The sequence below is a fragment of the Anolis sagrei genome, chromosome 2 (assembly GCF_037176765.1).
Source record: "Anolis sagrei isolate rAnoSag1 chromosome 2, rAnoSag1.mat, whole genome shotgun sequence".
Lineage (NCBI taxonomy): Eukaryota > Metazoa > Chordata > Lepidosauria > Squamata > Dactyloidae > Anolis > Anolis sagrei.
In genome coordinates, this window is record NC_090022.1 from 13,086,183 (window position 1) to 13,100,124 (window position 13,942).

A 13,942-nucleotide genomic window follows, 5' to 3' on the forward strand; every position below is an offset into this window, starting at 1 on the left:
TAATAAATAATAATAAACTTTATTTCTATACTGCCCTATCTCCCCAAGGGGACTCAGGGTGGTTTACAACAGAAAATTGACAAACATTCAGTGCTGACATAACATAACAAACAGATTAAATTATAATAAAATAAACAACATCACATGTACTTATAGAACAACTCAAAAATAACAAATGTAGAAATTGTAATATATAAATCAAACATTTAGGACATCTTTACTACTAGATCTAATAACAGCAAACAGTTAAAACATTAAGAGTAAAAAAGGCATTTAGAAGTCAACAGGGCTGAGGTGGTGTCCAAAACAGTGTGTTTAAGGTGCTGGCCTTTGGTGGGAAGTGATTAGCTGGCCCTGATTGTTTATTGCTTGGAATTCCCTTTCAAAGCTGCTGCAGCCATTCAATGCTAATGAAGCTGGGCAATGGCAACATTACCACTTGCCTCAAGCAGACAAGAGCATTGAATGGCCTTACAGCTTCAAGCCTGGCTGCTCCCTACCTGTTGGGAGGTGTTAGGTGGCCTCGATTGTTTCTTGTTTGGAAATCCCGTGTTTTTTTGTGTTGTTCTTTATTTACTGTCATGCTTTTAGAATTTTTTAATACTGGTAGCCAGATTTTGTTTATTTTCATGGTTTCCTCCTTTCTGTTGAAATTGTCCACATGCTTCTTGTGGATTTCAATGGCTTCTTTGTGTAGCCTGACATGGTTGTTGTTGGAGTCGTCCAGCATTTCTGTGTTCTCAAATAATATGCTGTGTCCAGGTTGGTTCATCAACCCTGGACATTCCACAGATATACAAACCCAATTTTCCTAGTTTTCAAACAGACCTCACAGCCTCTCAGGATTTTTTTTTCCGTGTCAGAAGCAACTTGAAAAACTGCAAGTCCCTTCTGGTGTGAGAGATTTGGCCATCTGCAAGGCCAGCACTATCTCTTCCCTGTCCAAATTGAGAAATGGCAGTTAGAACCGTTGGTCTCAGCAGCTAGCCAGAGGCAGCAGCCAATCAGAACTCTGGCTCCTGGCATGCTCAGCCAATATCCAGGGGACAGCCGGATGTTTTGATGTTTTATCATAATTTTGTTTTCTTGCCAAAATTTGTTTGCCTTTACACTGTCTTCTGCAGAGGCTTCTTTTTGTGTGTGTCAGGAGCGACTTGAGAAACTACAAGTCGCTTCTGGTGTGGGAGGATTGGCCGTCTGCAAGGACGTTGCCTAGGGGACACCCGGATGTTTCTGATGTTTGACCATCCTTGTGGGAGGTTTCTCTCATGTCCCCGCTATGAAGAGCAGGAGCCGACAGAGGGAGCTCATCCATGCTCTCCCTGGATTTGAACCTGATACCTGTTGATCTTCAGTCCTGGCAGTACAAGGGTTTAACCCATTGCACCTGCCACAGATGCAGGTGAAACGTATGGAGAGAATGCTTTTGGAACATGACCATACAGCCCGGAAAACTCACAACAACCCAGTGATTCCAGCCATGAAAGCCTTCGACAATACTCTATGCCAGTGTTTCTCAACCTGTGGGTCCCCAGATGTTTTGGCCTTCAACTCCCAGAAATCCTAACAGCTGGGAAACTGGATGGGGTTTCTGGGATTTGTAGGCCAAAACCCCTGGGGATCCACAGCTCGAGAACCACTGCTCTATGCTGTGTGGATTCGTTCGTGTTTAATAAGGAGCCACTTCTGACTAAAGTGCCGACAACAGTGAGCACAGCGGTGCGGTTTCTCCCCTGTGTGAGTCCTCTCGTGCCTGAGAAGGTCCGACCGCTCGAAGAAGGTCTTCCCACAGACCAAACACTGGTGGGGCTTTTCACCCGTGTGCTTCTTTTTGTGCTTCATCAGGTTCCAGCTGTAGACGAAGCTCTTCCCGCAAGTGGGGCACACGTGGGGCTTCCCTCCCTTGTGGGTCCGCTCGTGCTTCAGGAGCAGCGAGTTCCGGCTGAAGCACTTCCCGCAGCCTGAGCACTGGAAGGGTTTCTTTTCGGCACAGGTCCCCCCACGGAAAGCCTGGCAGCCAGCTTTCCCACATTGGTGTGGTTTTTCCAACATGTGTATTCGCTGATGTTTTGTAAGTGGGTCGTGACGGAGACCGACGTTTGTGCCACGCATGGTATCTTGGAATGTTTCCTCCCCATCGTGTGCAGCTTCACATCTGAAATGTCCACTGTTCTCTCCAAAGTTTCCTGGAAGTCGAGCATTTCTAAATAAGTGTTCGTTGGTGGTCTCGTTTTCCACCCCAGGGATGGGACCTCTTGTCCTGTTCCTTGCAGGGTTCCTTTGTTGCCTCTTTGAACTGTGAGGATCCCAAAACGTTTTGCCTTTTGTATCCAACTGAAGAATGCTTTCTGCAGTTCTCCTTTGAGGTCCTCCATTTGGCTTCAGAAATTTGGAACGAGCTAAACCCTTCTCTGGACTTTTTCTCAGCTCAGAAGATCCTTGAAGTTCCTCTCGACACTCGCTGAGTTTGGGATGATAAGGAATCTTCTCTCCACTCCCACTCACCGACATACTCCCTATAGGAATATAAAAGTTACCAAAAAGGTTAGTTTTTTTATCATGTCAGAAGCAACTTGGTGTGAGAGAATTGGCTGTCTACAGAGATGTTGCCCAGGGGACTCCCAGATATGTTACCATCCTGCTAGGATGTCTTATTTTTGGGGAAACAGAGTATATATACCCAGCATGGAGACATGATAGCCATGTATAAATATGTGAGAGGAAGTCATAGGGAGCAAGCTTGTTTTCTGCTGCCCTGGAGACTAGGATGTGGAATGATGGCTTCAAACTACAAGAAAGGAGATTCCACCTGAACATGAGGAAGAACTTTCTGACTGTGAGAGTTGTTCACCAGTAGAACTCTCTGCCTCAGAGTGTGGTCATAGAATCATAGAATCAAAGAGTTGGAAGAGACCTCATGGGCCATCCAGTCCAACCCCATTCTGCCAAGAAGCAGGAATATTGCATTCAAATCACCCCTGACAGATGGCCATCCAGCCTCTGTTTAAAAGCTTCCAAAGAAGGAGCCTCCACCACACTCCGGGGCAGAGAGTTCCACTGCTGAACTGCTCTCACAGTCAGGAAGTTCTTCCTCATGTTCAGATGGAATCTCCTTTCTTGTAGTTTGAAGCCATTGTCCCATTGCGTCCTAGTCTCCAGGGAAGCAGTAAACAAGCTTGCTCCCTCCTCCTGTGGCTTCCTCTCACATATTTATACATGGCTATCATATCCCCTCTTAGCCTTCTCTTCTTCAGGCTAAACATGCCCAGCTCCTTAAGCCGCTCCTCATAGGGCTCGTTCTCCAGTCCCTTTATCATTTTAGTCGCTCTCCTCTGGACACATTCCAGCTTGTCAATATCTCTCTTGAATTGTGGTGCCCAAAATTGGACACAATATTCCAGGTGTGGTCTAACCAAAGCGGAATAGAGGGGTAGCATGACTTCCCTAGATCTAGACACTATGCACCTCTTGCTGCAGGCCAAAATCTCATTGGCTTTTTTTGCCGCCACATCACATTGTTGGCTCATGTTTAACTTGTTGTCCACGAGGACTCCAAGATCTTTTTCACACGTACTGCTCTCAAGCCAGGCATTGTCCCCCATTCTGTATCTTTGCATTTCTTTTTTCCTGCCAAAGTGGAGTATCTTGCATTTGGTGGAGGCTCCTTCTATGGAGCTTTTAAACAGATGCTGGATGGCCATCTGTTGGGGGTGCTTTGAATGCGATTTTCCTGCTTCTTGGCAGGGGGTTGGACTGGATGGCCCATGAGGTCTCTTCCAACTCTAGGATTCTATTATTCTATGACATTAAAATGCCTAGAGAACAATCTCTAGATCCTCCAAATGAACTGTATGCTTATTCACAATGGACACAGCCTTTAGAGCCAGGTTGGAGGACCTATAGATTACACAATGTAATAAAGTTTGAAAAAAAAATCTGTTTCTGGATTGAAAATGTTATTCCTGTTTAATTGAGTGATACTTAACTTTGAAAGTAGCTGTTACACTCCAGAAACATTGTTTTTGTGGCTGCCACAAACTAAGTTGAATTGGTTGAGACTTGATAAGATATTCATTGCAAAACTATAGCAAAATGTGCTGCAAAATGTCCTACAAAAACAAAGTCTTTGCAATTTTTAATAAACTTTTCCCATGTTTTTCTGATAGAACCAATTAGGAAATGACATTTGTAACCTGGGAACAAAAATGGTGTTAGTTAGTGTTATTAGAGAGAGGATATTAACTCAATTTCTACGGCCTCCGAAACCCACCTACCACTCTTCCATGTAAAGGAAACTGATATTGGAAGCACTTTGCTTTCTATGATTCTATGCTGTTCAGCATGGAATCACTTCTAAGACCTAGAGAGGACATATTGTGCCAGATATGTGTAGGTAAAACCACGGGTATGGGGTCATCTGGTAGTTGGAACTAATGACAACGAATAAACTGCAAAGCACCCAAGGACTTCTTTGTCTTACCCTGTAAACTGGCCTCCAGGTTATGTAAGGTCTCAGCTTCCTTTTGCAGCTGTGTTTCCCCAGAGGCCGACAGAGATGGTTCTTCCTTAATGGAACTCACAGTTGGCTCCACAAACACCATCAACACCTGAAAAAGGAGTGAAAGCCATATTTGAACAAAGGAATGTAACAAGGAACAAATCAATTACAAATAAAGTTGAATTTTTTAAAAAATTGAGTATTTCTATAGTGTGTGGATTGAAAGAAATTGTATGATTGGGGTCTGGTAAAGAATGAAGATACCATTCTAAGTCGGATAAAGCCTGTAAAACTGCAAATGGAGGTGAAGAATTCATGGATTGTCAAACTGTGATAAAAAGGTGCTGATGAAAACTGCTGACATTGCTGACCTGTGGTTGAAAACATCATGTTTACATGACCAGAGGCAATAACTATTAAAGTTAAGGTAGAAGAGGCAACAAGGGGGTTGGCTGCTCTTGATCTCATCCTAACAAATGCGCAGGACCTGATCGATGTGGTTGAAGTGGTCAGATCCGTAGGGGCAAGTGACCATGTGCTCCTGCAATTTGAGGTACAAAGGAAGGCCAAAACTAAGGCAAGTCAAACCTTCATTTTGGACTTTAGGAGAGCTGATTTCCAAAAAATGAAGGAAACACTGAGCAGCATTCCGTGGACACAGATACTAAAAGTCAAGGGAGTTACGGATGGATGGGAATTCCTCAAGAATGAAATACTCAAGGCACAATTGCAAACTGTGCCAACAAAGAGATAAAAATAGGACAAGTGCAAAGAAGCCAGAATGGATGTCCAAAGAACTTCTAACTGTGCTAAGACACAAAGGAGACATGCACAAGAAGTGGGAAAAGGGAGAAATCACCAAAGAAGAATTCAAACAAATAGCTAACACCTGTAGGGAAAAGCTTCTTGGCAGGGGGTTGGACTGGATGGCCCATGAGATCTCTTCCAACTCTTTGATTCTATGATTCTATGTCAAACAATAGTCCCTTACATTAAGAAGGAACCGATGGAATCAGTAATTTTTAGGCGGATATCAAGTTAGTAATTTACAACTTCAACAACAGCAAAAATAAGAGACCTTCCTACTTTCCGAAAATGTGGCAGACCGCATGATTGGGGTCTGGCAAAGACTGAAGATACCATCCTAAGGAGTATAAAGCCTGGAAAACTGCAAATGGAGGTATAGAATTCATGAACTGTTGAACTGTGATAAAAAGATGCTGATGAGAACTGCTGACATTGCTGACCTGTTGAACCGTGGTTGAAAACAACATGTTTATATGGCCACAGACAATTTTTCTTTAAGTTAAGGAAGTCAACAATTGTCCCTTACGTTAAGAAGGAAAACCAACATTTGTCCAAGAACTGATAGAATCAGCAAGTTTTAGGTGGATATTCAGTCAGTAATTTACAGCTTCAACAACAGCAGAAATGCTATATGAGACCTTCTTGCTTTCTGAAAGTATGTCAGACTGCATGATTGGGGTCTGGCAAAGACTGAAGATACCATCCTAAGGAGAATAAAGCCTGGAAAACTGCAAAAGGAGGTGAAGAAATCATGAATTGTTGAACTGTGATGAGAACTGCTAACATTGCTGACCTGTTGAACTGTGGTTGGAAACAACATGTTTACATGACCAGAGATGATAACTATTAAAGTTAAGGAAGTCAAATAATAGTCCCTTACATTAAAAAGGAAAACCAACATCTGTCCAAGAACTAATGGAATCAGTAATTTTTAGCTGGATATAAAGTTAGTAATTTATAACTTCAGCAACAACAGAAATGCTATATAAAAGACCTTCTTACTTTCCAAAAGTGTGGCAGAAAGTGTGAGGTCTGGCAAAGACTGAAGATACCATCCTAAGGAGAATAAAGCCTGGAAAACTGCAAAAGGAGGTGAAGAATTCATGAACTGTTGAATTGTGATAAAAAGGCGCTGATGAGAACTGCTGATATTGCTGACCTGTTGAACGGTGGTTGAAAACAACATGTTTACATGGCCAGAGACAATGGAAGGAACCAAAGTTAGAAAAAGCAGGATGACCCTCTCCCATTCGGGAAGGAGCAACACACATTGTGATTTTCTGGATGTGTTTTCTCATGTCTTTTTGGTTTATCTTTTGTAGCACCTATCTTGGTAGGATGCAGAGGTGAGCTTAAGCCAACGAAAGTAGAAGACTTTATAATATGACCATATATGGGAAACTTGACCTAGGCTAGTTTCCCATATTAGTTAAAAATCAGACAATGTGATTTTCTGGATGCTTTTTCTCATGTTGTCTCTACCTATGATGTCAATTACTGACCTCTCTCATCTTTTTAAGTGAGAGAAGTTGTACAATTGGTATCTGACTAAATACTCCCCCCCCCCCCCCCGCACTGTATATACACACACACACATATATATATACACAAAACACATATACACAGATTGAGCCACAGCAAAGCATGGCAGGGGATGGCTAGTGATAAATGTGAATCCAACCCCAAATGCCACTCTTGACTTTGGACCCCCTTCCATGGTCTCACCTGCTGCTCCCTGCTCTTGGCCTCCTGTTGCCTGAGCAGGAACTCCTCTGCCAGGGCCACCGCTTGGGGACAGCTCCCCGGCCCCTGATCCTTCACCCAGCTCTGGATCTCCAGTGGGAGGACGGTTAAGAATTGCTCCAGGATCAGATCTTCCAGGATCTGCTCCTTTGTGTGCTTCTCCACTTTCAGCCACCGGTGGCAAAGCTCCTGGAGATGTCCATAAGCCCCTCTGGGCCCCTCGGCCTCCTGGTAGCAGAAATGCCGGAAGCATTGGCGGCTCTTCTCCCTTCGCAGGGCATCTCCTTGCAAGATGGCTGCCTTCACTTTCCCATAATCCTCTCTGTCTTGCACCCCCAGCCTGACAAAGGTCTTCTTGGCCTCACCTTGGAGGGCCGGCAAGAGTCGAGTCACCCACACATCCTTGGGCCACTGGCAAGCTGTGGCCACTTCCTCGAAGGAGGCCAGGAAGGACTGAGCATCGTTCCACGGCGGAGGCTCATCAGGCAAATGTGGGGCCTCCGCCATCTTCAGGAATGATTGCCACTGCGTTTCCCAATGCTGAAGTTGTCCTTCCTCTGGTTCGTGTTTAATCGGGGTGACAAGGACTGTCTGCAGGTCATCCCCAACAGTTATAGCCTGGTGGACGGGAGGAGCTCTTCTGGGCGGCCACGATCCTTCCTCCATCTTTGATCTAGCCAGTCCTTGATTCCACCCAGAATCTTGCACTGAAATCCCTAGAACAAAATGGGCATTGATTACCATTCTGCACTTCTATTTCTTTCTTTAGACCGGGCTGTGGTGCAGCTAGCCGATAGCCAGCTGCATTAAATCACTACTGACTGAGAGGCATGAGTTCGAAGCTAGCGCTGGTCGGAGTGAGCTTCCAGCCATTAGTCTAGCTTGCTGTTGACCTTTGCAACCCGAAAGACAGTTGAATCTGTCAAGTAGGAAATTTAGGTACCGCTTTATGCGGGGAGGCTAACTGAACTAATTTATGACACCATAAAACCTTCCAGTAGCATGCAGAAGAATGAGGAAGTACTCCATCAAAGGACTCGGTGTCAAAAATGGATGGTGAAGCGGCAGCTCCTCCTTTGGCTGGAATCAAGCCAGAATCGAGCATATCTTCATGAAGCCAGAAATCTGGAATGTTACATTGCCTCTGTGTCTGTCTATATGTGTTGTATGTGTAATGGCATTGAATGTTTGCCATGCATATGTGCATTGTAATCTGCCCTGAGTTCCCTGTGAGGTGAACTTCCCCTTTTCACTGACTCTTAAAATGTTTTTGTTTTTTTAGTTCAAACCTCTCCATTATTTTAAGTTGGGCAATGAAGGGTCTGCGTGCCAAGTTTGGTCCAGCTCAATCAAGCGATGGAGGAGACTTTGTGGTACCAAAGAATACACAAACATCCTTTGACTATTATATATATAGTCAAAGCACTCTCGGCAGATGGCCATCCAGCCTCTGCTTAAAAGCCTCCAGAGAAGGAGACTCCATCAGACTTCTAGGCATCAGCTATTACTTCCAGGAAGTTCTTCCTAATTGCATACCTACAACTAATGAATACAAGTGCCAACTCTGTGTATGTGTGTGTGTATGTATGCCTACAACTAGTGCATACAAGTGCAAACTCTGTGTATGTGTCTGTATATGTTTGTGTATGCCTACAACCAGTGCATACAAGTGCCAACTCAGTGTATGTGTCTGTATGTATGTGTGTGCGCGTGTATATATATGCCTACTACCAGTGCATACAAGTGTCAAACTCTATGTATGTGTCTGTATGTATGTGTATATATGTGTGTGTGTATATATATATATATATATATATGCCTCCAACTAGTGCATACAAGTGCCAACTCTGTGTATGTGTCTGTATGTTTGTGTGTGTGTGTGTGTGTATGCCTACAACCAGTGCATTCAAGTGCAAATTCTGTGTATGTGTCTATATGTCTGTGTGTATGCCTACAACCAGTGCATACAACTGACAACTCGGTGTATGTGTCTATATGTGTGTGTATATATGTCTACAAGCAGTGCATACAAGTGCCAACTCTATGTATGTGTCTATATGTGTGTGTGTGTCTGTGTGTGTGTATATGCCTACAACCAGTGCATACAAGTGCCAACTCTGTGTATGTGTCTGTATGTGTATGCCTACAACCAGTGCATACAAGTGACAACTCGGTGTATATGTCTGTATGTATGTGTGTGTGTATGCCTACAACCAGTGCATACAAGTGTCAACTCTCTGTATGTGTCTGTATGTGTGTGTATGTGTATGCCTACAACCAGTGCATACAAGTGTCAACTCTCTGTATGTGTCTGTATGTGTGTGTGTATGTGTATGCCTACAACCAGTGCATACAAGTGCCAACTTGGTGTATGTGTCTGTATGTATGTGTGTATGTGTATGCCTACAACCAGTGCATACAAGTGCCAACTCGGTGTATGTGTCTGTATGTATGTGTGTGTGTGTGGGTATATATATGTGCCTACAACCAGTGCATACAAGTGTCAACTCTCTGTATGTGTCTGTATGTATGTGTGTATGTGTATGCCTACCACCAGTGCATACAAGTGTTTACTCGGTGTATGTGTCTGTATGTATGTGTGTATGTGTGCGTATGTATGTGTGTGTGTGTGTATGTATATACACACACACATACACAGAGCTGGCACTTGTATGCACTGATTGTAGGCATGTAATATGGAAGAACTTCCTGGAAGTAAGAGCTGATGCCTAGAAGTCTGGTGGAGTCTCCTTCTCTGGAAGCTTTTAAGCAGAGGCTGGATGGCCATCTGCCGGGAGTGCTTTGATTGTGCTTTTCCTGCAAGGCAGGGGGAATGGACGGGATGGCCCTTGTGGCCTCTTCCAACTCTAGGATTCTATGATTTTTAGGAAATAGAGAAATATTACATAATATTTTGTCCCTCTCTTAGGGGACAACTGGTTTCCCTTCAAAGCAAAGTCACACACACACACAGAGTTTTTCTTGCCACTCACCTCCTCTCTTGCAGGAGACCAACCTCCTCTTCCTCTTTGGCTTCCTCCTTTTCTCTTTTGCTGCAGGGAAACTACAAACTCCTCCCAGGAAAGCAAGCTTCTTGGTTTGATCCTCCTCTCACCCATCATCTCCAGCCTCTCTGGCCAAAGACACAGTCTGTGGTTTTAACCCCTTTTTGAGCACAACAGACTGGCTTGAATGGTGTCAGAATTAGAGACAGAGAGTGTGCCTGGATACTGCTGACAACCCATCCTATACTGTTGCATTTCATCATTTCTGCCTTAGTATTTTATACTCCTGGCAGGGGATTATTATTATTATTATTATCATTATCATCATCATCATTATTATTATTGGATTGAAGCACTTTTTCTTATCCATGATAGAGAAAAATGTATTAGTTATAAAATCCCTTATCCAGGGTAACATTTGATATTTAATACCATCTTTTCCAATGGAAGCTCACAATGGTGATAAGAGGATGATGTTCTGGAGATCAGGTTACTGTAACAAAGATGGAAAGTTACTTTTATCAATGTTACAAAACTGCCACTGGTAGAGAATGAAATATATGTATCTATTGAGTTCTATTTTGGTGAGGAAATCATTGGTTACGTTTATGAATCTGTTTCCTTGGGATTTAAAAACATTGGCTGGAAACTTGAACACTCCCATTCAATAACACTATGTAACAAAAATTGACACTGAAATTTAACATCGTCTGAGCTCTGCGAGTGCAGCATTTTTCCGAATGAAGCATACAGAGTGTTTGAGGACTGGAACATCCGTAGGGAGACCAAGGTGCTTGTTTATAAAGCCATTGTCCTCCCAACCCTGCTATATGCCTGCAAGACGTGGAAAGTCTACAGACGTCACATGCAACTCCTGGAACGATTCCATCAGCGCTGCCTCCGAAAAATCCTGCAAATCTCTTGGGAAGAGAGGCAGACAAATGTCAGCGTGCTGGAAGAAGCAAAGACTACCAGCATTGAAACAATGGTCCTCCGCCATCACCCATATTGTCCGGATGCCCGACCACTGTCCCCCAAAGCAGTTGCTCTACTCCAAACTCAAGAAGAGAAAACAAAATGTTGGTGGGCAGGAAAAGAGATTTAAAGATGGGCTTAAAGCCAACCTTAAAAACTCTGGCATAGACACTGAAAACTGGGAAGCCCTGGCCCTTGAGCACTCCAGTTGGAGGTCGGCTGTGACCAGCAGTGTTGCAGAATTTGAAGAGGCACAAATGGAGGGTGAAAGAGAGAAACGTGCCAAGAGGAAGATGCATCAAGCCAACCCCGACTGGGACCACCTCCCACTTGGAAAACAATGCCCTCACTGTGGGAAAAGATGCAGATCAAGAATAGGGCTCCACAGTCACCTACGGACCCACTGCCAGGATACTACACTTGGAGGACCATCATCCTTGGACTACGAGGGATCACCTAAGTAAGTAACAAAAATTGGAAAATGTTCTGTTCCTGGTTTGAAAGTATTATTTCCTGTTTAATTGTGTGATACTTACTTTGAAAGTAGTTGTTCTACTCCAGAAAGTTTGTTTTTGTGGCTGCCACAAACCAGATTGAGACTGTCACTTGGAATTTTGTATGGTACCACACTGTATGCTTTGAGAAATAAAGCCTTCCCACTTTGATCGTGAGGTAATTTCTTCACTAGAAAGCTGCAGATCAGGACACTGAGTGGATTATTTATTGATTTATTGATCATCTTCACCAGACGTGGGCAAACTTGGGCCCTCCAGGTGTTTTGGACTTCAACTCCCGCAATTCCTGACAGCCTCAGGCCCCTTCCTTAAGCAATTGTGGGGGGGAAAGGAAGGGGCCTGAGGCTGTTAGGAATTGCGGGAGTTGAAGTCCAAAACACCTGGAAGGCCCAAGTTTGCCCATGCCTGAGATATAAGGGGCTCAGAACAAATCCTGACAATGTAGCCTTTAAAAACCCATGGGGATAATCTATTTCTGGATTTTAAAAATTGGGAGCCTCCACATTGTAGAATCAGTGCAGTTTAGCACCACTTTAATCACCATGAATAAATGCTACAGAATCCTGGGAGTTGGAGCTTTATAAGGACATTAGCCTTCTCTGCCAAATAGTTCTACAACTCCAAAGACTCCATGTATAGAATTGGGACATGGTTAAACCAGCATAGGTTGCTGACAGGTTTCCCAACAATGTTTTATTCCCAAATTTAAAAAAAAAATAAGAAATGAGACACCTACCTCCTTGAAATAACCTATAACGTGGCCTACTACTTGTGAAAATCACACACACAAAGAATACATCTGGTTTGTATAAGGACATCTATAGTTTTTGCTTTGGCCACATTTGGTAGCCATGTAATGGTAGTGGTGGTGGTGGTAGTGGGGGGGGGGGGGGTGTTGCCTGGCTTTGTACTAGCAAATCTGAAAACCTACCCCCTCCAAAAGTGTGCCATATATATGTGTGTGTGTGTGTCAATGTATGTTTATATATATATATATATAACAAAGGCTCTGAAATGTTACTGGGAAAGAAAGGTAACATATATTGTTGAAGGCTTTCATGGCAGGAATCACTGTGTTGTGAGTTTTCCAGGCAGTATGGCCATGTTCCAGAAGCATTCTCTCCTGACGTTTCACCTGCATCTATGCCAGGCATCCTCACCATTTCTGAGGATGCCTGCCATAGATGTAGCCGAAATGTCAGGAGAGAATGCTTCAGGAGCATGACCATACAGCCCAAAAAACCTACAACAACCCAAAGGTCACATGTGTATGAGAGGAAAAGGAGGAAAGAAGAAAAAGAAGTGGAAGAAGGAAGAAAGGGGGAAGAAAGAAGGAGGAGGGAAAAAAGGAAGGAAGGAAGGAAGGAAGGAAGGAAGGAAGGAAGGAAGGAAGAGGAAAGGGGGAAGAGTAAGAAAAGATGGGAGGAAAGAAAGAAAAAGACAGGGATCGTTCCCAGTGGCATCTGGGCAATCATAGAATCATCAAATCCTAGAGTTGGAAGAGACTTCATGGGCCATCCAGTCCAACCCCATTCTGCCAAGAAGCAGGAAAATTGCATTCAGAGCACCCCTGACAGATGGCCATCCAGCTTCTGTTTTAAAACCTCCAAAGAAGGAGCCTCCAACACACTCTGGGGCAGGGAGTTCCACTGCTGAACAGCTCTCACAGTCAGGCAGTTCTTCCTAATGTTCAGATGGAATCTCCTTTCTTGTAGTTTGAAGCCATTGTTCCATTGTGTCCTTGTCTCCCGGGCAGCAGAAAATAAGCGTGCTCCTTCCTCCCTATGACTTCCCCTCACATATTTATACATGGCTATCATGTCTCCATGCTGGGTGTATATACTCTGTTACCCCAAAAATAAGACATCCATCAAAAATAAGACCCAGTAGAGGTTTTGTTGAATTGCTAAATATAAGGCCTCCCCTGAAAGTAAGACCTAGCAAAGTTTTTGCCCGGCGAACACTAGAACATGCATTGAATAAATCTTGCTTTGTGTTCATAAATATCGGGATCAGTAAATGTACACTAGATTGCTGTACTCGGAAATAATGGTAGTAACAAGTAATTCTTAATAGGATTCAGTGTTTAATGTATTGTCGAAGGCTTTCATGGCCGGAATCACTGGGCTATTGTAGGTTTTTCGGGCTGTACGGCCATGTTCTAGAAGCATTCTCTCCTGATGTTCCGCCTGCATCTATGGCAGGCCTCCTCATAGGTTGTCAGGTCTGTTGGAAACTAGGAAAACTAGGAAATAGCAGATATATAAACCCAATTTTCTTAGTTTCCAACAGACCTCACAACCTCTGAGGATGCCTGCCATAGATGCAGGCGAAACGTCAGAAGAGAATGCATCTGGAACATGGCCATACAGCCTGAAAAACCTACAACAACCCAGATT

General features: G+C 43.7%; 1 protein-coding gene across 1 annotated transcript; it reads right to left on the reverse strand.

Annotated features, from left to right (window-relative positions):
- Positions 1 to 10,169, reverse strand: LOC132766089 (zinc finger and SCAN domain-containing protein 31-like). The gene is made up of 4 exons (XM_060760443.2): positions 10,042 to 10,169; positions 7,031 to 7,764; positions 4,481 to 4,607; positions 1 to 2,516 (listed from the first exon to the last, which is right to left on the reverse strand). Exons 2-4 carry the CDS (start codon positions 7,712 to 7,714, stop codon positions 1,645 to 1,647), a joined length of 1,683 nt encoding a protein of 560 aa, XP_060616426.2. The 5' UTR covers positions 7,715 to 7,764; positions 10,042 to 10,169; the 3' UTR covers positions 1 to 1,644.
- Between the last annotated feature and the right edge of the window lie 3,773 nt (positions 10,170 to 13,942).